Source organism: Narcine bancroftii, chromosome 1, assembly GCF_036971445.1.
Source record: "Narcine bancroftii isolate sNarBan1 chromosome 1, sNarBan1.hap1, whole genome shotgun sequence".
Classification (NCBI taxonomy): domain Eukaryota; kingdom Metazoa; phylum Chordata; class Chondrichthyes; order Torpediniformes; family Narcinidae; genus Narcine; species Narcine bancroftii.
In genome coordinates, this window is record NC_091469.1 from 413,684,736 (window position 1) to 413,710,746 (window position 26,011).

General features: G+C 38.6%; 1 protein-coding gene across 6 annotated transcripts in view; it reads right to left on the reverse strand.

Moving 5' to 3' along the window:
• Window positions 1-11,119: 11,119 nt before the first annotated feature.
• Window positions 11,120-26,011, reverse strand: part of thrb (thyroid hormone receptor beta) — a 207,788-nt gene continuing 192,896 nt past the window's right edge. For all 6 annotated transcript variants that reach the window (XM_069913995.1, XM_069913999.1, XM_069913994.1 and 3 more), the window contains 2 exons: window positions 20,040-20,298; window positions 11,120-12,800 (listed from right to left, as the gene is read on the reverse strand). In XM_069913995.1, the coding sequence (XP_069770096.1) occupies window positions 12,559-12,800; window positions 20,040-20,298 (501 nt within the window). In that variant the 3' untranslated portion in view covers window positions 11,120-12,558. The remainder of the gene's footprint in view (window positions 12,801-20,039; window positions 20,299-26,011) is intronic.

Consider the following 26,011-nt stretch of genomic DNA (forward strand, 5'->3'; position numbering starts at 1 on the left):
GTTGATAATTTGTTTTATTCCTTTCTACGTGAATCTTCTTCCAAATGTTGAGCAGATGGTGCAGTACTGGTGAATTCTTATGTTGCACTAGCTTTTCATCCCACTTATATAGTATATGTTCAGGTACATTCTCCCCTATTTTATCTAGCTCTAATCTGGTTTTTCCCTTGTTTGATAAAAATCTAATAGGTATCTTAATTGTGCGGCTCTATAATAATTCTTAAAGTTTGGTAGTTGTAAGCTTCCTTGTTTGTACCATTCTGTTAATTTATCTAGTGCTATCCTCGGTTTCCCCCCTTTCCATAAGAATTTCCTTATTATTTTCTTTAGCTCCTTGAAGAATTCCTCTGTTAGGTGAATTGGTAATGATTGAAATAGGTATTGTATCCTTGGGAAGATATTCATTTTAATACAATTTGCCCTTCCTATCAGTGTTAGTGGTAAGTCTTTCCAATGTTCTAAATCGTCTTGTAATTTCTTCATTAATGGCTGATAATTTAGTTTGTATAGATGGCCTAGATTATTATCTAGTTGTATACCTAGGTATCGAATTGCTTGTGTTTGCCATCTAAATGGTGATTCTTACTTAAATTTTTGAAATCCGCATTATTCATTGGCATTGCTTCACTTTTATTTGCTTTGATCTTGTACCCCGATACTTCTCCATATTGCTTCAATTTCTTATGTAATTCTTTTATTGATATTTCTGGTTCTGTTAAGTATACTATAACGTCATCTGCAAATAGACTGATTCCTTCTCTTTTATATTTATCCCTCTTATTTTATTTTCTATTCTTATCAGTTCTGCCAGTGGTTCTATAGCTAACACAAAGAGTGAGGGAGATAGTGGACATCCCTGCCTAGTTGATCTGCTTAATTTAAATTGGTTTGATATATTTCCATTTACTGTCACCTTCGCCAGTGGTCCCTTATATAATGCTTTAATCCAAATGATATATTTCTCTAGTAGGTTGAACCTCTGTAGTACTTTGAATAAATAATTCCATTCTACTCTGTCAAAGGCTTTCTCTGAATCTAAGACAACTACCACAGTTGACATCTTGTTTCCGCCCAAAATGGATTAAGTTAATGAACTTACAGATATTGTCCGTTGTTCTTCTTTTCTTAATAAATCCAGTTTGATCTAGTTTTACTATTTTTGGTACACAGTCGGCCAATCTGTTTGCTAATAGTTTAGCTATTATCTTATAATCTGTGTTAAGTAGAGATATTGGTCTATACGATGCTGGTGTTAGTGGATCTTTCCCCGTCTTTGGTATTACTGCAATTATTGCTGTTTTGCATAAATCTGGCATGTTTTGTGTTTCTTCAATCTAGTTCATTACTTCCAGGAGAGGAGGAATTAATAAGTCTTTAAATGTTTTATAGAATTCTATGGGAGTCCATCCTCTCCCAGCGTTTTATTGTTCGGTAGTTTTTTTTAATATATCCTGTATTTCCTCTATTTCAAATGGTTTTATTAATTTATTTTGCTCCTCTTCTTACAATTTCGGTAGTTCAGTTTTAGCTAGAAATTAATCTATTTTGTCTTTTCCCTTCATTCTCAGATCGATATAATTGCTCGTAGAATTCCTTAAAGTTTTCATTGATCTCCGTTGGGTTATATGTAATTTGTTTGTCCTTTTTCCTTGATGCCAATATCGTTCTTTTACTTTGTTCTGTCTTAAGCTGCCAAGCTAGTATTTTGTGTGTTTTTTCTCCTAGCTCATAATACTTCTGCTTTGTCTTCATTATGTTCTTCTCCACCTTATGTTTGTAGTGTTTCATATTTTATTTTTTTGTCTGCCAATTCTCTTCTTTTTGTATCTAATTTTTTTTCTGTACTTGCTATTTCCATTTCCAGCTGTTCTATTTCCCAGTTGTAGTCCTTCTTCATCTTAGTTACATAACTTATTATCTGCCCTCTGATGAATGCTTTCATTGAATCCCATAGTATAAACTTATCTTTCACTGATTCCGTATTTATTTCAAAGTACATTTTAATTTGTTGCTCAATGAATCCTCTAAAATCCTGTCTTTTAAGTAGCATGGAGTTTAATCTCCATCTATATGTTCTTGGTGGGATGTCCTCCAGCTCTATTGCCAATAACAGGGGTGAGTGATCTGATAACAATCTAGCTTTATATGCCATTTTCCTAACTGTCCCTTGGATGTGGGCTGACAACAGGAACAGGTCTATCCTTGAGAATATTTTATGTCTACCCGAATAATATGAGTATTCCTTTTCCTTTGGGTGTCGTCTCCTCCATATATCCAAAAGTTGCATTTCCTGCATCGATTTAACCATAAATTTGGTTACTTTGATCTTTCTGGTTTTTTGTCCAGTTTTGTCCATCGAGTCCAAGTTAAGGTTAAAGTCCCCTCCTATCAGTATATTCCTCTGCGTATCTGCAATCTTCAAAGATATCTTGCATAAACGTTTGATCCTCTTCATTAGGTGAATATACATTGAACAAATTTCAAAATTTTAAATATATCTGACACTTTATCCTGCTGGATCCCATGTATTTCTTCTTAATACCTTTTGTATATGAGATTTTTTTGTTCCCTTAGATAGGCTTTTAATGTGTCCCATATAAAAAAACTATTGGGAGCAGACGGGCAGTTTATCTAATAGAACAATGTTATTTGGTCTCTAATAAATTTTTCAAGTAGGTTAGGATTCAAATGCCATCTGTATGAATTAGTTGATTTTTCTGGCATCAAAACAGAGAGAGCCAAAGGCTATCTGAAGAGGCTCTTGATAGGTTTTCAAATTCTAATGTTCTGAGAATTAAATGAGTTGAGAACAAAAATAGGTCAATCCTCGTCTGGGTATCATGGCGGGGGTGGGGGGAGGGGAGGAGTTGCGCGGAATAATTGGAGGTTCAAGGGTGCGTTTGCCTCCACACATCTTTCAAATGTAAATCTTTCGTAAAAGACAAAGTGATTTTTGACCATGTTTATTTTGGATACTGCTTGTGTTGACTTGTCCAGAATAGCAACCAAACAGAAATTGAAGTCACCCCCTACAAGTATATTTTGTCATCCCATGAGACCCTAGGGGTCTTGAATAAAGCATTCATTATCATAGTGAGGTGCATATAGGTTTAAAAGTGTCCAGAGCTTTGAGTAAATCTCACAGTGAACTAATACATTATCCTCCGCATTCTTGTTCAAAAATTTCTGAAAATTAATGCTTATTATGTATGTGCATACACACACATGTATAGATAATAATGTGTTTGTATATTATAAAAGTGCAACAAAGACTGAGAGACTAAACTATTTTGCAGATCAACATTTTAGGATTTTTCTCCTTGATTTATTTTATTACATAAAATATCTATACTAAAATACAGCATCACAATTACATATTGTTCTGCACTATAACTAAAACATTTGATACTCATTGCAGGATGTGATTGTCAACAGCAACTACCCCAATGATATTTTAGAGCATGTGACTGCATTATTACCCCCTTTCACAGTGTGCAAATATAAATCCCTATCTTTCCTATCCAGCAATTTTCAGCCTAGCTTTAGTTACTGAAGTTTTAAGAAAAAAATACCTTGGATCATAAATAGTTACATAAATTACACCATAATCATTAATATGCCTTTTAATACCAAAATAACAACATAATTGTACCAGTTAAATTGGATTTTCTTTTGGGAAACAAATTAGGGGTGTTATTACAAAAGTTGGAAGCAGTAAACAAGCATTTTTTGGATTCTAACAATTTTTCCTGAATATCAGCAAATGTTCATTCATTCAAAATTTCTATTGATAACCAACGGCTGAAAGTGAGGATGGTTCTCTGCACATCAAACAGCAGATTAAAAAAAGATGACATGATTTATTTAATAGTTCCTGCAGAACCAAATAAAGGAGTTAAATGGAGTAAAACAAAAGTCACAGATTTAAAATCCAAAAGAAGTTGCTCAAAATCTGAAAGTAAAACAGAAAATGTTTGACATACTCAGTGGGTCAGAGAGCATCGATGGAGAACCCACTGATGAAATGACAATGATGTGAAATGTTCATTCTGCTTCTCTCCGCAATGGTCTCTGATGGGTTGAATATTCACAGCATCTTCTATTTTTTTTAACCAAAATAATTTTGGTTAACAATTTGATTTAAAAAAATTGTTACTGAATTCCATTTGTAAAAGTGCAAGAAACATTTTCCAATCCCTTAACAAAGGAACAAAAAAAAGCTTATTTTGCTGGACATCACCATTTACCTCTATATGTAGTATTAAATTTATTTTCACAGGAAATATTAAATATTATACTTGTTATGCAATCAGTAATGTCATAAGAGCATATCAATTAGGATCAGGAGATGGGTGTGTAGTCTATTGAACATGATCCACCATTCATCAAAATCACAGCTCAGAACCATTTTTCTGCACTATTTATCTATTCCATGAGGTCCAGAAATCTATGGATCACAGTTCTGAATCAACTCTGACCAACAGAACTGTGTGGGAAAGAATCTCTCTGAATGAAGAACATTCTTAGTTCAATCCAAAGTGGTCTACTCTACATGGAATGTGACCCCTCTCCATCCAGGTAAAACCATTTTCCTGCAATCTGTCAGTTCAGCCTTGTAAGAATGTTTCAAGTTTCAATGAGATGAAAACTCTATAGAATGGAGGCCTAGTCTACTCAATCTCTCCTTCTATATCAAACCCACATTCCAGGAAACAGTCTGGTGAATCTTAGTTGAACTTCTGTGGAAGTATATCCGTATTTAAGATAATGCAAAACTGTAAAAAATTTAGATATTCACTAAAACCTAATATAATTGCAGCAAGATACCTTTACTCCTCAAATACTGCTGTAATGAAACACAGTATACCATTTTCTTTCCTTACTGCCTGCTGCACTTCATATTAGTTCTGTAACTTGTGAACAAGGTCATCCAGATTGCTTTTCACCTCAACCTTTCTCAATATGTCATTAAAAAACCTCAGCCTTTCTTTCATATACACCAAAATGGATGATCTCTTAGTATTGCACATTACATTCCATCTGCCATTTGAACAACCTGCTAATTCCACCTCCCCTCTTTATTGCAATTCTAATGACATTTGATTCCACTCAACCAAATTGTTGACATGGATTGTGAATAGGTGCGACACAAGAAACTGACCACTGCGGTACCACACTAGTCACAGCCATCCAACAGTTCATTGCTCTTTGTCTGCAAACTGATTTTTAATTCAAACCAGTATATTACTCCTGTACATTGGTGACAAATTTTCTCTGTGGGATTTTAACAAAAGGCTTTCTGAAAATATAAATATACTGCATCAACTTGTCCCTCATCTCTATTCCTCTAATCACAATCTCAAAGAATTTCAAAAAAAATCAAATGTAAACAAATATCATATGCACATATTAAAGAAGCAATGCCAAATACACTGTGTAAAAGCAATATGGAACAAAGTTTGAGTAATAGTCCATATATACTCATGTAATCGACCCATTTTTTGGTCCATATTTTTGGGCCAAAAAAAGGGGGTCAACTTTTACGTGGGTTAAACCTTGGTAAGTACCTGCATCATTCAAGGCTCAGATGGTCGGGACCAGGTAGTAAGTCTGTGTTTGGATTGTCGGGAGATTGAATGGCCGGGCATCGAGAGCAAGGATCTACGGTCAGGAGCTCAGATGGGTGGGTGGCTGGGGCATTGGGAGTTTAGGTGGATGGGCAGCCGGGGCGAGTTTCTGTGGTCGGGAGCTTGGATGGGCAGCCAGCTGGGGTGTCGGGAATTCAGATGGGCAAGAGGCTGGGGCAAGGATTTGCGGTCGGGAGCTTGGATGGGCAGGCAGCTGGGACATTGGGAGCTTGGACGGGTGAGTGGGTGGCCAGGGCAGGTATCCATGGTCGGGAGCTTGGATGGGCGGGTGGCTGGGACATCAAGAGCTCTGGTGGGCGTGCGACCGGGCAAGGGTTCACTGTCGGGGTATCAGGAGTTCTGGTGGGCAGCGGCCGGGATATTGGGAGCTCTGTTGGGTGGCTGGTCAGGGTGAGAGTCTGCTGTCTGGGGATCTGGAAGCAGTCAGTGCCAAAAGTAGGGGTTTGACTTTTACAGGGGTCATACAAAAACACCTGATTATTGGGGCAGTAAGTGGGGTGGGGGGGGTGTGCCAATTATTTCACAGTATTGATGATTACATGAGTATATATGGTATTTTAAAAAATTAAACTGAATTGTGATAAAACAGCCAGCATACGATGATTATAAATGTTCAGTTATACAGCACATTTTGAACACTAAAATGCATGAACTATCAGGTTACAGGTCACTATTGCAGTTAATGCCCCAGACCATTGCTAGCTTTAAGTGCCATTCTCCCCATAGTGAACTGGTGTGAGAATATTAAATATTCCCAGCGACATGATAGAATGGTCTGTCTTTGAGTCAGAAAACCATAACGATCTGGGTGGTGCAATCACTAGTCACACTGAATTAGATATTTACAATAGTTCTGGTGAAGAGATTTCAACCTGCAATGTTAACACACTCTCTTTCCCTGAATGCTGTCTGACTGACTGTTTCTGGAACTTTCAGTTTTTGTTGACAACAGTGAACAGTTCTTTACAATTACCTTTAACACTTTGATGAATGTGAATAATTTTGAAAAAGGAATGCAATGTTGCAGCATTGAACTTGATTATGATGGTCAGCAATAATCAAATGTTCTGCTAGTATACATTGTCAAATCCTATAATATAAATAATGGGCATTGCCATCGTGCTGGGAAGGAAGAAAGGTTCTCCTATGCGTTACAAAATTAATGAAAGGTCCACATATTAAAAGGGAAAACAAATGCACATTATAGCAATACATTAAAAAAAAGCTTGATTTTTCTAAACCAAACCAGGGCTACAATTATTTGTATTTGAATATTATCAAAATATTAAACTGCTTTTCTTTATCAAGATGAAATATCATATAACATTTTCAGAACGGGGTTTTCTGTAGTTTAAGCTCATTTATAGTGGCTTAATGGGAAAATGAACAACACAAATTCCCAAGGGAGATGATAATTTAAACAAAACAATTAGATTAACCATTTACTTTTCCTATAAAAACAAAATCAATAATTTATAGGACTTCAAAATTCTATCATAGTTGGAGATTTATGCATTTTACCTACTTTATATAAACTAAAATTTATTTAAATTATTTTTAGATACAACTGATTTTTCATCCAATCTTAATTTAAAATCTTAATAGCATTTTATTACTTCTGAGCCCTTAGTTTCCATGACCATCTGATAAAAACCATAACTGGGTTTTTACTAATGGTAACTTTCCTTCTTTGCAACCAGGACACAAAATGCCTGGGTAGAAATATACTGTGCATCATTTCCTGACCTGATGTAGATCTGGAATGTTTTTAAATCAGGGCCTTGTTCCCATCTAATTTCCTTGCCTCTTTTCCATAATATTGGAGAGCTTCAGAAAGCAGATGTACTTCCTGATGTTGTTGACTGATGAGGAGGATGACTGCAGTTTACACTCCTCCTCCTTCCTTCCAGCCCCATTGTTAAAGTAAGTGTGAATCCAGAACCTAAGTATTCTCTGCTAGCCTCTATTGGCCCGTGACAGCTGGTTAGGCCATGGTACAACCAGGCAAACTAAGTTGAGCATCTGCGCTGGTCAATTTCTGCTAAATTTTGGGACCCATCAGCATTCTTAAAGCTCCATGGCTAAAAATAATCAGCAGACAGAGACAGTAACTGAGCGGAGATGGGTATTGCAGGAATGGAAGTATATAGTGCAAATAATTTCCTCACTTTACCTAAAGTATGGGGTTGACTTGGGCCAATCTTTCTGATCTCATTTCTAAATGGCATCCCATCTAAAAGTCTTAGTGAGAGTGGGTTAACATTGAGACGGCATGCTGCTTTAAACCCTGCTAGTAAACAGAAACCATTGCTGTTTATAGTAATACATTGTGACTTCCATTTGGAAGGACAAACTGCAGTCTGCAATAATTTGTTGATTTTTATAGAAAATGCTATCTAAAAATGTACATTTTTGTTTATCTTTATGCATCAACTTTATAATTGACTAAACAAACCTAAGAATCATGTTAATTTCAAACTGAAAATAACATTAAATGTTGTGCACAAATATACCTGGAAAACCAGGAGAACAATAAACTATCCAAGAAAGGCTTGCAGGCTCATCTCAACTAAGTAGGTGTGAATCTCTAATTCTGTGAACACTAACTGAACACCCATTCATTGCACTGGCTCCATTGCACAGGGATGCTTCAATTCCACTCAGGGTCTTATTGTCAATATTCACATTCGTCATTAAATCTTATGCTGAAATACAATTTATATTTAATTCTCAATTCATGTAATAGAACAGGAGAGGATTTAAACAATATTGAAGCTTTCAAAATAAATTCCACTTATCAATACTTGTTTCCCACTGAACATAGTTTGACTGCGAAGAAGGCAGAAATACTCAAGTATCTGCCCAATTGGAAAAGGTCTTTGGAGGTCTTGAGTCAGGAAAGTTTTCTTTTCAAAAAAACTTAACTTGACTGGGGTGCTGCAACAGACCACAACAATGAAAAACCTATACTTGAAACAAAACCCCATCAGTCCTGTATTTTAAGAAATACTCACATTTAAACAGAAACTTTCTGTTAATATTTTTGTGAAGATAAAAAAGATGTTTTTTTCCCCAATTGGTAATGAAATTGTACATGCAATTTGGCATTATCTATCTGCAGCATTGAGTTAGTTCAACAGACTATGCAATATTTTCAATATTTTATGGATAAAAGCAATTAATATTTATATAGGCTCTAATGTAACAAAATGCACCAACGTGTTTCACACTATATTATTGTACACAAATTTGCCACAGAGCCAGGTAAAAAGATTTTAAAGCAGATACTTAACAGTTGTATGATTTAAGTATCTTGTCAAAGAGATGTATACCCAGAAATTCTTGCTTGGTCAGCAGTGCAAAGAGCTCCATGTAATACAATTCACATCAGTAAATTGTATCCTGTTTCTGAAAATCATTTTGTCAATTTCATTGGAATGAATTTCAGAGACAGAGCTCAATGAGCTAACATAACAATGCAGCAACACGAGTGCTAGAAACTGGAAAGAAATTCCTCAGTCCTAGAGAAGTGAAAAGACTTTGGAAAATAATTCTACAGCTTAGGCTTTTGCCTGATGAAGACTTAGCTGCAATCAATTTCAAGAGGGAATGCTCAGGAGGCCAGAATTTGAGGAGTGCAGACAATTCAATTGGAGAAATGAAGCATAGTAGAGAAGTAGGAAAAGAGGACAGAGGGTGTTTTAATGGGAAAAAAACTGAATTTTGTAAATGAGGTGTTTTATTACCATTGGTCGATGCACACAGGAGTGAATGGTGGCTTACAAGTTATAGGATAGAAGGTTGAGCCTGGCCAAAAGTTTTGAGGTAACAAAGAAGACATTAAAATATCAGTGTGCATTAGGCAATTAATTTTCCAGAAGTGGAAATAGAATGCCATGGCAATGGTGCAGTAATATGGTTTGCATCTTATCTCGAGGGTCAAGTATCATATCAAAGGCACGAACAGTCTAGTTCAGCCTCGCTGTTAAGTTAGGGATGGAGCTGAGGGCTTCTAAAGAGTCTCCTTAGTGCTTTTGCTGGTGACCAAAAACAATCTTCAACAACCCACAGTGTACAATTGGGAAGTGTTTCTGATACAGTACAAGTGCAATGTAGCATATTAAACAATTTCCTTTCTGCATTGTCTTGCATCCCATTTCTGTACCCAATAGTAAAAAGGATGCTTGAACTTAGTCATCACATACATTCACTAAAACCTCACAGCACAACTTTATCATTAAGAATTGGAAAGTGTGACAGTTTAAAATCACAAACATTCAAATTGAACATATAAGCAGTTTTAGGACCACATGGCATTTTGATATTCATGTGACAAGAAAGCAAATAGATCAACAAACCATACATTAAATTTACAGGCAGCTAAAGCAAGATATGCTCAAGAAAACATCCATACTCATACATGAATACTTTCTATGTCAGCAACATAGATTATAATAGGAACACACTGAAAAATATTAGTTTATAAATCTATATCTAAGGAGTAAAGCTAAATTTACTCGATGGAATATTTCTGTAGAGATTCAACTTCTGACTAAACAGAACACAAACCAAATTACATTTTCTTACAGTGCAAATTTTAGGCTCATTTGCCACATTTTATCAATGCTATCTTCCTTAGACAATGGATGTTACAGAACAAACATTCCACCATATTTACATAACAATTAAATATCATTTAAACAGAATTGTTACAAGATTGGAAAGGTGACTTTTGCTTCATTTCTTTAAATTATTTTTTCAAGTGGTCGTTTTTATTAAAAATATCAAGGAAATATCATCAATTTAATTTGTGCAAATATCTGGTAATGATTCTACAAAAGTGGCTTTTTTTCCTTAGTTATAGCTTTCATTTTTCATTGACTTTGCATATAAAAATTAAGAATTCTGTCTCCCTACACAGTTTATGACATCCTGATTGTCTGTGCATTCAATATTCTTAGCTTGTGAGTTCAGCTAAGTAATAACTAACGGGCATTTGGATTTGCTGTATATTATTTTACAAAAGGCATTCAACGTCACAGAAAAATGATAGTGTATGTAATATTCCACTCAATCCCTGTAAGGAAGGCAGACCTTTAAAAAATTTTGGAAAAATTATTTCTCAAAAGTAAAGCTTAATCACTCAACACCCTTCATGCTTTCCCCCCCTCAGGATCCTTTCTCTTCTCCCTCTTCATCTCATTTAGACATAATTACTTTTGTTGTCTGCTTCTTGCTGTAAGATTTGTTTTAGGTAGAAGTAGTACTTCAGGGTAGGAAAAAAATATCATGAACGCAAAGCTACATTTCAGCAATTTCAGAAACAACCTTCCATTTAAGAAGTCTGGCTTTAAAAAAAAATCTGTTTTCATTGACATGATCCTGTCAGATAAGTTGTGTTGAAAGCTGCACCCCATAAACAAGACATTACTAGTCTAGTAAAGTCGAGGAAAAAGACTGAATCCATAAGATTTGCAATCCTGAAGTCTTCATTAGCAATGTCAATCAAGAAATACTGTATTAGCAGAATATGCATTTCTATCATTTATGAACAATATATATGGCACTCTTAAGGATCTTAGTATGAAGGCATATATATTGAAATTTTAACATGATTATTGATTCCCACAGTTTGAAGAAATGAAGCCACAGAAGTTACAGCTTCATTCACAGGAGGCAAGAAAGCACCACTTGCAAACTGATTTAGCACCGTATAAATAAGATCTTTCTCAAGCTGTGGGAAATTATTTACATTAATCAGAAATGGATAAAAGCTAAATAAAAGCATTAATTTAGACAATCTGTTTTGTAAGAAATGGATTTTGGACAGACACGTTCCCAAAGAAAAGGTTCCTGAAACACAGCTGCTGGAGTTGGCAATGAAGTTAGCAGAGAAATTTTTCTCTACACTTGACATCAGAGGAAAATACCTAGGCCATGCCACTTTATGATTTCACTTTCTTTTGCTCAAGATTATGGATGCCACTGCTGAGCAAAGGATGCTGTTTTACTGCTGGTGTACAAGGCCAGCTGAAAAGGTGCAGTGTGGCCAAAGTCAGGGGTGATCCTTTCCCCTTCCCCCACGTGTGTCAACTCCAATCTTGAAAAAGAAATCCTCTGGCCCAAATGTAAACATTTCCACTTGAAACCTCTGGCTGTCTCTTCAATCTCTGTGGTGGAACTGTTTATTCATGGAACAATCTGTACAATATGCTGCTGGAATTGGCAACTTGGTTGAGAATGCTGTCGGATAAGTTGTTGGGTTGTTCAGACCTTGAATCTTACTAAAGTGTAATGAATGTTGTAGAGAGCTAGTTTATTCATATTTGTTGGACTGACACCGCAGACTTCAACTGCACCTATTTTGCTCTAAGTCACAGAAATGGATACTTACATTAACAGTGAATAAATAATGATCTGAATATAATGCAGATATTGGTGAGAAGAGGGACTCCTGCTGTTATCTACATATTTGAAATTTGGTTCCAGTTAAAGGACATGACTCAACATTTCATTTCGGAACTATTCTGGAATTTCACTAAATTCAAATTAGTTAAGCCTTAGGCACAGTGACTTGCCTGCAAAAACAGCTGCAGCGCATATAGTCATATTAAATTCCATTAAAATCCTTGCAGGAGAAAACTCATACTGGAGCTTGGAGTTCCTTATTATAAAACAATATTCTACCATAATGATTCATCTGAAAATAAACATGAACATCATCAGTCCACAAAAAAAGGTGAAAATGTGTACAAAAACTACTTTCACAAAATCACTAGTACCCGCATTAATGGAATGTTTTCCAACATGTCTGGAAAAAGGTACTCTGTGAAGTGCAATTAAACATCGCTCAGTAGTGCTAATGCAGTTTACAAATATTAGGGTAGTGCAGTTGTTCAAAGTTAATTTCCTAATCTTCAAAGACCTCCAGGAATAATGGTGGAAACAGTTCTGTTGGACATTCCACTTTCATATGAAGAAAACGGCTTGCATGGCAGGCTCCAATCATTCGCAGGTCTGTCACCTTCATCAGTAGTTTGGGCCAAAAGTAGGCAACACTGTGTTTGCGATAATTAATGTAATGTTCAAATGCAAGGAGGAAAGATTCCTGGATTTTTTCTATCTTGTCTATGCTGGTAAGGCCAGGTCGATCTACACAAAAACAATGAGAGGTTACTACTATTAGAAAAAGTTAGCAGAACATTGTCCCAAGAAAAAATATTTGGTGATAATACTAACATACTTGATTTTCAAATATATTTTGCAACAAGAGTCATGGAGTCATACAGCGTAAAACTGGTCCTTCAGCCCAACTTGTCCATGCCGACCAAAATGTCCCACCCACTCTAATCCCACCTGCCTGTGTTTGGCCAATATCTAAACCTTTCTATCCATGTATCTGTCCAAATGTTCCTTAAATGTTGCAAGAGTATCTTCACAACCATGTCTTCCAGCAACCCATTCCAAACACTCACCACTCTCTGTGTAAAAAAAGTTACCCCTCAGGTTCCTGTTAAATCTCACCCCTTCACTCTAACTCTGTGTCCTCTTTACTCATTCCCTACTCTTGGCAAAAGATTCTCTGTGATCACCCTATTCTCATGATTTTGTATACCTCTATGAGATCACCCCTCATCTTACTGCACTCCAAGGGATAAAGCCTTAGCCTGTCTATCGTTCATGCCCCAAGTCCTGGTAACATCTCCCTAAATCTTCCCTGTATCCATTTCAGCTGACGACATCTTTCCTGTACCACAGTGACCAAAATTGAACACAATATTCCTCCAAATAGGGCCTCATCAACATCTTATACATGGCCTCCCAACTTCTATGGCTCAATACTCTGAACGACAAAGACCAATGTCTTGAAAGGCCTTTTGACCACCCAATTCACCTGTGACTCCTCTTTCAAGGTACTATGCGTTGGTACTCCTCGTCCCTTTGCACTACAACACTTCCCAGATCCCTACCCTACCTATGTTAGACCTCCCAAAAGGCAACACCTCACATTTCTCTGTATTAAATTCCATCAAACATTCCTCTTCCCACCTTCCCCACTGATCAAGATTCTGCTGCAATGTTTGGCAATGATCTTCATGAAATTTAAATAATACTCAAAAGAAATGTTCACTAGAGATTACACTGTAGATTCTCAAGCTGGGGTTTAAGAATATTTTAGTGGGCCATAGGAATATTTTTGGAAATAATAAAAAAATTGGTTTGAAAAAATAAACTCGTTATGTTGGTGTGAAAGATGTGACTTGGCAACATTGTCAGTACATCACAATTGTGATAACTTACAAGTAAAATCACTTTGTTCCTTTTATATTCATAATGTGTTTTCGCTCTTGTTTTTCTTGTTTTAGCTGCTGTTATCCTTGGTTAATATTATAATTATATTTTTCCTGAACGGTCTTATTATTATCCATTCTAAATTATCTCATTGGCGATGAGGATTCCAAATTATCTCAATAATCATGTCTCCGTTCATACCCCTTTACTTTTTCAATTCAGTAGTGAGTGAGACCTATATCTGTATAGGTACACCTTTGTGTACTAGCATATTGATGGGGGGGGGGTGGTGGGGTGGGGGGAGTCGGGGTCCATCCCAGGCGCCAGCCTGAGTGGGACAGCAAAATAGAAAAACAAATTGGGGCCTCAGTAAGTAAAGCACGAGGCTAGAACAGTTTTGATGTACTCTCTGCGAGAAAAAAACGTCAGAAGCTAGTGTTTTTTTTCATGGTTTTTTTTTTATGGTCAGTATTCTTCCTTTGATTCGATCATTACTTTTATTACATTTTTCAATTCTAAGCCATAATAAAATATTGATTATTCTGTTTCAGGGAGGTTGTGCTGTTGTATTAATCTATTTCAGGGACCTCGCGCTGTTGAATATTCAAAATGAGCAAACCAAGCAAACAAAAGGTTCATCAATATTCAGTGAAGATCTTGAAGCTTGGGTTTATTCCTGCTGTACACGATGAACATGCACCTTTTTGCCTATTATGCCAACAGACTTTGACAAATGAATCAATAAAAGCAGGCTGTCTTGCAGTTCATTTGAGGGTAAAACATCCTGATATGTCAATTCGAAATTGGAATATTTTAAATTACTGAAAGAGAAGTTTGAAAATAGATTAAAAATGACTTCATTATTCGCTGCGCAAACTAAAGCCCTGAATCGTACCCTTGAAGCTAGCTATGAAATTTCTCTGCTGATAGCAAAACATGGAAAGAATCATACGATTAATCAAACTGATTAAACCCACACTATCATTGTTTATCAAAACAGTTCTGAAAAAGAATGACAAAGATGTCTGAGCAATGCCATTGAGTAATAGTACTGTTTGGACGTGGGTCAAGATGTTGAAAAATAGATTATTGAGGAGTTGAAATCATAAAAGTTCTCAATACAACTGGATGAATCAACCATATGGAACAGTGAGGCTCTGTTATTGGCATACACGAGATATATTGATCAGGAAGTGTTTCAAGATGTTTTGTGAATCATTAAAAACAACCACTACTGCAGTTGATATCTACAGCATGTTCAAACATTATTTGGATGAAAATGAAACACCTAAAGGACACACTGTATTTGTGCAGCAGATGGTGCACCTGCTATGATGGGTTAAAAAACAGGATGTTTAAAGTTAATGAAGGATGAAAATCCAAACATGTTGGTTGTGCATTGTGTTAACCACCGAGAAAACTTAGTTGCTGAGAAAGTTTCCCCTATTCTAAATGAGATACTGCATTCTGTGATCAAGTGTATCAATGCCATCAAAGCTCATGTCAAATGTGAACGTCTGTTTAAGCAGTTTTGTGTCAATAAGAATGCAGAACATGTGAGATTATTGCTGCAGACTGAAGTAAGGTGGTTGTCAAAGGGAAACTTCTTCGAAAGGTTTATGGAATTGTTTGATCTCCTCAGTGAGTTTTTGAAGGACAAACCTGAAAATAAACTCTTGCTAACAGCAGAAGGCAAAGCTTATGTGAGTTACTTGATGGACATTTTTGAGAAACTAAGTACATTGAGCAAGCAACTCCAAGTAGCAATTATGATGCTCGCTGATGCAAAGACAAAGATATTAGGATTCATGACACTTCTAGAATTAAGCCAAAGGAATATTTCTGCAAGAAAATTTAGTCAATTCTATTGATTGAATAATGTGGGGTAACTAATACTGCTACAAACATCATTGTTGATCATTTGAAAATGTTTGTACAACTTCAATGATAGATTTCATGATTTAAAGGTAATGGATTTTCCCTCTTGGTTAATTCAGTCATTGCTGGTGGACTTATCTGAAGTTCCAGTGCAATACCAAGAGGAGTTCTCAGAGTTGCAACATGATGAATCTGTGAAAAATGTTTAAAGTGAAAGGAACCATGATGTGATGTCTAATGAGATCAAAAAGAAATACCCAAACTCGACTACTTTAGTAAGGGAACTATTGATACATTTTCCATCATCTTATTTAGTAGAATGTGGCTTCAGTCCTGTTAGTGATTTGCTACAAGCTAAAAGAAACTGACTGGAGATTTAATGTTGAAATTAACAAAATTAATTTGAGATGGTTGACATATTGAAGTAGTAGTTGAATATGAAATATGTGTTCCAGTGTATTCCTGACCTTGCTTGCATTGAAATACGCTTGCAGTAAATGATTTAATTAAAACTTTTTTCTGCTAATGGTAGGGTGTACATTTCTTTGAAAAATTAAAGAGAGGCCTAGGGCAAAAAAGGTTGAGAACCACTGGGCTACACATATTTTCTCACTGATGCCAACCTAGAGAAATTCTCTTCGAATTTTCCACTCTATCATCGATGTATGCATAGTAGAACATGAATGTGAGGTTAGACAGTTTACAGGGTTAAAGTTCTAGCTCAGCAGAAGGTTCATGCCCTGTGGGAAATATGTTGCAGTACTTTAGAACAGCTTTAGTTATGGTGCTGACTTGATTTGTGAACTTTTAGTGCTCCCATAGTTTCGCCAATGGTTTTACATTTCAGATTGGAAATGCAGATTATGTATTCAATTTCTTGCCTTCTTTCCCTTTACTCTTTTCAGTTTTTCTTTACTTCTGATTTCAAATGGTCTCTTCAGCATGAAACAACTGCCTAATTTTCATTCCAATAGGTTACAATTTGTTTATATGATCTTGCACCATCTGAGATACATTTCTCCTTCCTGTCCTTTAAATTTCCACATATTATTAAAATGTTAGTGATGTTAAGAAGGTGTATGGTATGTTGGGCTTCATTAACCATGTTCAAGAACCATGAGGTAATGTTACAGTTTTGCAAGACCTTGGTTAGACTCCACTTGGAATACTATGTTCAGTTCTGTTGATCTTATTACCAGAAAGATGTCAATGTTACAGAGTAGGGATGGACAACCCTTTAACTTTTAATTTAGACATATTGCATGGTAAAAGGCCATTTCGGTGTAGGTTATTTGGGCTGCATGGATGAATGGGCCGAAATGGCTTGATTCTGTGCTGTATGCCTAAATTAAAAATTAAAAGGTTGGCCACCCCTGCTCTAGAGAATGCAGATGAGATTTACAAGGATGACCATTCCTTATGAGGATAGGTTGAGTGAACTTGGTCTTTTGTCCTTGGAGGAACAGAGGATGAGGGGTGACCTGATAGAGGTGTACAAGATGATGAGAGGCATTGTGTGGATGGCCACAGGGCTTTTTCGTAGGGCTGAAATGGCGAAGACCTGAGGACATAGTTTTAAGGTGCTTGTGTGTCAGTACAGGGGGATGCAAGAGTTAAGTTCTTTACAGAGTGGTGGGTGCATGGAATGCAATGATGGTGGGGGCAGGTACAATAAGATATTTTCTTAGACTATTAGACACATGGAACAGAGATAAATGGAGGGTTTACAGTTGGTAGAGTAGCTTATTGTGCAACACAACACTGGGCAAAAGGGGCCGAACTCTGCTGTAAATTTCTATGTTCTATGCTTAACTACTTTTCAAGTTTCAGAAAAGCAATGACCTTTTCTCTGCATGTATAGTCACAGATTTGTTGTATGCTTATTTACAGGATTTTCTGTTTTTGTAGAATATCAAATTACTTCCTTGCAAAACAATTGCAAATCATCTAGAAAATGGCACGTAACTCAAAACCAGGGTGATCTACGGTGATTATGAATGTTGTGTCACAACAAAGGGTAAAATCACTGAAGCAACACCTGGACAGCTTTATGAATAAAAAGTGTCAGATGGCAATGCTTGGGTATGTTATCGAGACTCTTTTATTTAACTGTCATTTAAATTGCATTATGCTGCTTATAATCTATTTAGCTTGCTTTCACGTTCACCCACCAGAATCACAGATGACAATGAGGAAAATACAGGAGAAAGATGGATCAGCTGGTTCAGTGGTATCACACCAACAACCTTGCACTTAACATTTGCAAAACCGAGGAGATGATTGTGGACTTTAGGAGGAAATCAGGAGAATACAAACCAGTCCTCAATGAGGGGTCAGAAGTGGAGAGGGTCAAGAACATCAAATTTCTTGGTGTCAACATCTCTGAGGATCTGTCCTGGAGCCTCCATGTCGACGCAATCAAGAAGAAGGTTCACGAGTGGCTGTACTTTGTGAGGAGTTTGAGGAGATTCAGTAGGTCACCAAAGACTCTTGAAAACTTCTACAGGTGTACCTTGGAGAGGATTCGGTCTGGTTGCATCACTGTCTGGTATGGAAGTGCCAATGTCCAAGGCAGGAAAAAAACTCCAGAGGGTTGTTAAATTGGCCTACAACATCAAGGCACCAGTCTTTAGTCCATTGAGAACATCTACAAGAGGTGGTGACTTAAGAAAGCAACCCTCTATCCTCAAGGACTCCCACCACCAGGTTATGCCCTTTTCACTCTGCTGCCATTGGGAAAAAGGTACATGTACAGGAGCCTGAAGACAACTACTCAGCACCACTGAATGAACAATGAACCACAGACACTATCTCACTTTGCCCTTTTCTATTTTTATTTATTTTGAAATTTGTTTCTAGAAAATTTGCCCTGGATTTACTGCTGCAAAACAATGAATTTTGTGACAGGTTTATAACAATAAATTCTGATTCAAGGAAAAGATTTAAATGACCAGGTAGTATGCAAATGCTTTAAAATCAAACTGCTACCAAATGACAGAAGCATGTGAAGGCGCTGTTGTGTGTACCCTTGGCACTGTTTAATCTTTGTAATTAAGTCCTGGGAAGTTGCACGGTCTGCTAATTCCACAAATAAACCTGAAGTCTGATCCCAAGTGAAAAATGGAAGGGTGTTATGAAAGGGTCTATGTATGTTGCTGTGCTCAGTGGCAGCAGAGTATGTGGCCAGTCCAACAATACACGGTGCACTGGGCACCAATCAATAGTGCCACAACATTCAACAATAAAGCCACATTACTGGTTAGATTTTTCCACCCCTAAAGCCAATATTTATAGATTTCCCGCTTATATGGAAACCAGAATGTAAAAGTAGGAGGTGCTGTAGTGGAAGGTTGATCTTCTTGTGTGCACTCTCTTCTCTTTGGCTGTGTCCTGCAGCAACCAGAGGACAAGGAAAGTCAGATATCTGTCCATGACATCCATCTGTCATTACACAGGTGTGATGTCATGCAACTTATCTTAATATTAAATGAGATGACAAATTGGACTGAATGAACCAAAGAAAGATATCCTGGAAATGCTATATTCTGTGCACAATGTACATTGATCGCAAACACTGAAAGTAATTGAAAAACAAATGGGGGGGGGAGGGGGAGGAAGTTGCAAGTGCGTTAAGTACTCCAGAGTATATTTTTCAGGAGACAATTGGCTTTAGCAGATCTGCAAGTCATAAAGTTTCTTCCTATGTTACTTTGAAGTACAGGAGCATGGTATTCATTCTGGTGTCTTGTACTTGTTCAAATGAATGACAACTTTTCACTTTGAAGAGACCTCTATCATATACTCCTCTTCCTCCCTTTTTCCCATTAAAATTTCTACAAAGCTCAATGGAGACTAGGGCTGCTCAAAGCTCTGCTGAACTTATCGTAGGTTGCTTGTTTTCTTTTTTAATTGCTACAAGTTCTTACAATTCTGAAGCAACCCACAACTTCCTGACCAGTGCTAACTAACCGCCAAGCCATAAACACTTTCCAAGTCTAAAATGTGAGATTATCCAAAAATTGATGCAGGAAGTACAAACTTAGTTCAATTCAGGCTGCTGCATTATCATGGTTCCTGTCATAAACAAAACAATCTCGGATAAAATATGAACTTGGAAATGTGCTAATATTTAAAATGTTGTTTCAGACCTAAACACATTAGAACTGAAAGATATGTAATGCAATTGTTGTAAAATATGATAGTTCTGGAAAAGGCATATACCTGAAGACATCAGAAGCACAGCCTGGAGTAGAGCCACCTCGCTGTCGTCCAAGTTGAATGTAGACAAAGAAATTCCTAAGTCGAAGATTGCATCAGATACAACACCAAGGCCTCCATTTTTTAACTGTTCTCTTTTTACAGCTATCTCACCATTCAAAGTTAAAGTATCACTCTCAGAGTCGTATCGCACTGCTGCCCTAAGGGACATGATTTCCATGCAACAGCCTTTCAGAAGGATTATCTGGTCTTCGCACGGCAGCTATAAAGTAGAGAAGATATTAGTCTACAGCACTGTCAAGAATCTATTTAATATTTGCCACTTTGCATTTACATTTTAGTAACAATGTGATTTTATTTACAGTGCAAAACAATTAAAAGGGAATAACTTAAGATAATGAAATCAGTGCAGTGCAGCCCGAGGAAAAACATGCTCAAATTTTTAAAATCTCTTACATATAGTATGAGAAGGGGCACTATTTCCTTTTTAAAGTGTGCCCACTTTACTACATGGTTGAGCACAGAACTACTTCAAACACATCTGAACAACTGTACTTCATTAGCTGGATGAAGTCTACAATGGAGCACAAAGCTGCCTAAAACTAACAAAAAAGTTGAAAATCTGAAATGAAAGAACAAACTGGTAATGCAGCAGGACAGATAGTATCTGCGTTTCCCTCTTTCCCAGTTCTGATGAAAATACATTACTGTAGTTTAAATTGCAGAGAAGGTGGAGGGAGGGAGGGATGGACAGATCAAATGATAGGATGAGACTATTGAGGAAATAAACTTTAGAAGCCACGATCAACCTATGGATTAATGAGGGCAATTAGATAGATAATGAACAAAAACTATGAAAGGAAGGCAACTAACAGTGAATGCACAAACAAAAGAGTGAAAAAGCTGCTAAACTGCTAGGTTGTGGAAAATGTAGACCTAGCTGGTCTGATTGTGTTGATGGAGAGTCAAAACTGAACCAATATCAATGGGATAGAAACAAGGGACAGTTTAGATTCCTCAGTGGTGGGAAGAGGTGAAGAGTTGTTTTGTTGGAACACCTTGTATCTTAAATAATGTTATATCACAACCCAAGCCAAGACCGAGGAAAACATTGCATCCCATAACTGGGCATGTTGGAGTCTTCTGGATTCAAGTTCGTTTATTTATCATCCATTTGTAACAGTTTTTCTTTCTTCTTCTTTGGCTTGGCTTCGTGGACGAAGATTTATGGAGGGGTATGTCCACGTCTGCTGCAGGCTCGTTGGTGACTGACAAGTCCGATGCGGGACAGGTAGGCACGGTTGCAGCGGTTGCAAGGGAAAATTGGTTGGTTGGGGTTGGGTGTTGGGTTTTTCCTCCTTTGTCTTTTGTCAGTGAGGTGGGCTCTGCGGTCTTCTTCAAAGGAGGTTGCTGCCCGCCGAACTGTGAGGCGCCAAGATGCACGGTTGGAGGCGATATCAGCCCACTGGCGGTGGTCAATGTGGCAGGCACCAAGAGATTTCTTTAAGCAGTCGTTGTACCTCTTCTTTGGTGCACCTCTGTCTCGGTGGCCAGTGGAGAGCTCGCCATATAACACGATCTTGGGAAGGCGATGGTCCTCCATTCTGGAGACGTGACCCACCCAGCGCAGTTGGGTCTTCAGCAGCATGGATTCGATGCTTGTGGACTCTGCCAGCTCGAGTACTTCGATGTTGGTGATGAAGTCATTCCATTGAATGTTGAGGATGGAGCGGAGACAGCGCTGATGGAAGCGTTCTAGGAGCCATAGGTGATGCTGGTAGAGGACCCATGATTCGGAGCCAAACAGGAGCGTGGGTATGACAACGGCTCTGTACCAGCTGATCTTTGTGTGTTTCTTCAGGTGGTTGTTTTTCCTGACTCTTTTGTGTAGTCTTCCAAAGGCGCTATTTGCCTTGGCGAGTCTGTTGTCTATCTCTTTGTCGATCCTTGCATCAGATGAAATGGTGCAGCCGAGGTAGGTAAACTGGTTGATCGTTTTGAGTTCAATGTACCTGATGGAGATGTGGGGGGGCTGGTGGTCATGGTGGGGAGCTGGCTGATGGCGGACCTCAGTTTTCTTCAGGCTGACTTCCAGGCCAAACATTTTGGCAGTTTCCGCAAAACAGGACGACATGCACTGGAGAGCTGGCTCTGAATGGGCAACTAAAGCAGCATTGTCTGCAAAGAGTAGTTCACGGACAAGTTGTTCTTGTGTCTTGGTGTGCGCTTGCAGGCGCCTCAGAATGAAGAGACTGCCATCCGTGCGGTACCGCTTGGCTTGTTTCAGGATCATGCTGAAGAAGATAGTAAAGAGGGTTGGTGCGAGGACGCAGCCTTGCTTCACGCCGTTGTCAAGGAAGAAGACTTCGGAGAGGTCATTGCTGTATCTGACCTGACCTTGTTGGTTTTCGTGCAGTTGGATAACCATGTTGAGGAACTTGGGGGGGCATCCGAGGCGCTCTAGTATTTGCCAATGCCCTTTCCTGCTCACGGTGTCAAAGGCTTTGGTGAGGTCAACAAAGGTGATGTAGAGTCCTTTGTTTTGTTCTCTGCACTTTTCTTGGAGCTGTCTGAGGGCAAAGACCATGTCAGTAGTTCCTCTGTTTGCGTGAAAGCTCAACCCAATAAAACAGCATTCTCTGGTCCACGGTACAAAAACAGTGCAAACATGCATACAGATAAACTATACATATGCAGAGATACTCAGAACTTGTATACATATATTAAAAATAAATATTATCAATAAATAGTAATCACGGGAAGTTGTTTTAGCAGTTCAGCAGTCTCACTGCCCATGGGAAGAAGGTGTTCCTCAGCCAAGGGGATCTCAGATTTCTTGTCAGAGTACATATACATCATCACCTACAACTCCAAAATTATTTGTCCTGAGGGCAAAGCAGAATTACCACTTATTGGCAGTGCAAAAAAACTGTATGTAGTCAACATACACATGTAAATAACTGACTGTTAAGACAGAGAGAAAAAAAAATCAAAGTGTAAAAGTAAATCCTTACACGAGTCCTGATAGAGTTTGTCGTTGAGGAGTCTGATGGTGGAGGGGTAGCAGCTGTTCCTAAATCTCATGGTATGAGTCTTGTGGTACCTTTTGAGAATAGAGCGTGTGCTGAGTGGTGAAGGTCTTTGATGATTGCTGCTGCTCTCCGATGGCAGCGTTTCCTGTAGATGTTCTTAATGATGGGGAGGGTTTTGTCTGTGATTTCCTGGGCTGTCTCCACTACCTTTTGCAGGGTTTTTATGCTCAAGGGCATTGGCGTCTCCATACCAGACCATGATGCAGCTGGTCACCACACTTTCCACCATATATCTGTAGAGATCTCCCAGGGTTTCCAATTTATAACAAACTTCTGAAGAAAGAGAGATGCTGACATGATGCCATTTGTGTGTTGGGTCCAGGAAAGATCCTCCAAGATAGTGACTGCCAAGAACTTAAATTTGCTCACCTTCTTCACCTCTGATCCACCAATGATCACTGGTTTTCCCTTCCTGAAGTCAACAATTATCTCCTTGGTTTTGGTGAATGCGAGGTTGTTGTTGGTGCACCATTCAGCCAAGTTAGCTCCTGTATGATGAGTCATCGGCTTTTTGTTTAATACATCCCACTACCGTGGGTATCATCAGCAAATTTATAGATAGTGTTGTTGTCATACTGAGTTACACAGTCATAGGTGTATAGCGAGTAGAACAGGGGTTAAGAACACAGCCCCTGTGGTGCTCTGGTACTAATGGATATAGTGGAAGAGATGTTCTTGCCAATCCTCACTGATTGTGGTCTGTAGGTGAGGAAATCTAGGATCCAATTACACAGTGGGGTGTTGAGTCTCAGAGTTTGCTCATAAATTTTGAGGGGATGATGGTATTAAATGCTGAACTGTTGTCGATAAAAAGCATCCTGATGTATGCACCTTTGCTGTCCAGGTGTTCCAGGGCTTTGTGTAGAGCCTGTGGGATGGCACTTGCCATAGACCTGTTGCTACTAGGCGAATTGGAATGGATCTATGTGCCGCTCAGACAGGTTGTTATATACCAGCCTTTCAAAACACTTTATCACGGTTGATGTGAGTGCCACTAGTTGATAGTCATTTAGGCAAGTTATCACACTCCTCTTGGACAATGGTACAATTGAGGCCTATTTGAAACAGGTGGGTGGCATGTCTTGCCAGAGTGAGTTGTTGAAGATACCTGTGATCTGGCTTTAATACTTCTGTATCTTTTTCCTGACAGTAGTTGAAAGATGCTGTATGTGGGATGGTTGGGGTCCTTTCAGATTTCACATATTTTGCAAGCTCTCTTTAAACAATGTTCCCAGTAAATCAAATCAACGGTGGGGGGGGGGGGATGTGGAGGGAAGGGAAACCTCAGAGATCCTCTCTGCCGCATTTTTGGTCCTGTAGTTTGACCATTAACCCAATGCTTTACAGCAACTGTACCACACTGTAATGCAGCCAGCCAGGACGCTCTCGATACAGCTCCTGTAGAAAGCTTTCAGAATGGTGGCCAGTAGCCTTGCCCATCTCAGCCTTCTAAGGAAATGCACCTTCCTGACAAGTGAGGAGATGTGTGTCCAGCATAGGTCACTCTTTAAGTGGATTCCAAGGAACTTGGTGCTCTACTTTTTCCCTCACTGAACTATTAATGTGTAGTGGAGGGTTGGTTGTCCCTGGCCCTCCTCCTGGTCCTCCCACAATCATCACCTTTACCTTGTCCACGATGAGACAGGTCGTTATTTTCATACTGTTTCACAAGATTTTATACCTCTTCTCTGCATTGCAATCATCTTCTTTGCTGGTGAGGCCAACTACTGCTGTGTCACCTGGAAACTTGATGACTCTGATAGAGCTGGAACTGGCATTGCAATCATGGGTCAGTAGCATGAACAGGAGCGGGCTGAGTACACAATCCTGAGGTGCACCAGTGCTCAGAATGACAGTGCTTGATGTTCTATTCCCAAACTGGACACTGTGGAAATTCTGTCAGAAAGTCCAGAATCCAGTTATAGAGAGAGATGTTGAATCCCAGCGAGGACACCTTCTCCAACAGCCTCTGGGGTATGATTGTATTAAACAGCAAGCTGAAATTAATAAACAGCAGTCTGGCGTGTGAGGCATCATTCACTAGGTGGATCAGGATGAAGTGGACAAGCAATGTTGCAGCATTGACGGGGAACAATTTCATCTGTAGGTGAACTGCAATGGGTTCAGTGTCTCTGGGAGGTGCGTTCTATCACTAGATGCTCAAAGCATTCATAATGGTGGAGGTCAGTGTCAAAAGGTAGTAGTCGTTGAGGCCTTTTACTGTCACCTTCTTGGGTACCAGGATGATGTTGGCTGCCTTAAAATCTGCAGGGATGAAGGACTGCTGCAATGATGTGCTGCAGATCTCCACAAGGACCTCCATCAGTTGGTCAGCACAGTCCTCAGCACACAGCCAGGTATGTTGACTAGTCCCGTGTGGGTTCACCTTGGATTGGGTTCTTCTCTCCTTGGATGCAGGACCTTTTCTTCAGGGGAGACAGAGCTTTCTTTGGCATCAGCCAGTTCTTCTCGTCGAACTGTGCTTAGAATATGTTCAGTCTGTCTGCAAGGGAGCTATTGTTGTTGACTTGCAAGGTTGTCTTATGATCTATTATACTTATCATCCCTTGCCACATGCGCCTTGTGTCACCGGTGTCACACAGCTGACTATAGATCCTCTGTGTGTATCACACTTTGCCTTCTTCATTGCACAGGAGAATTCAGCCCTGGCTGACCTTAGTGCCAACTTGTCTCCTGTCCTGAAGGCAGCATCTCAAGCTCTGAGAAGTGCACAGACCTCTGCGTCTAACCATAGTTTCTAGTTAGCACTGATTGTGTAACATTGTGTCTCCATCTCATCCTCGATGCACTTGCTCATATAGCCAGTCAGTGAGCTCATGTACTCATTGATGTTTATGTAGCCATTGTAGTTGGCTGTCTCCC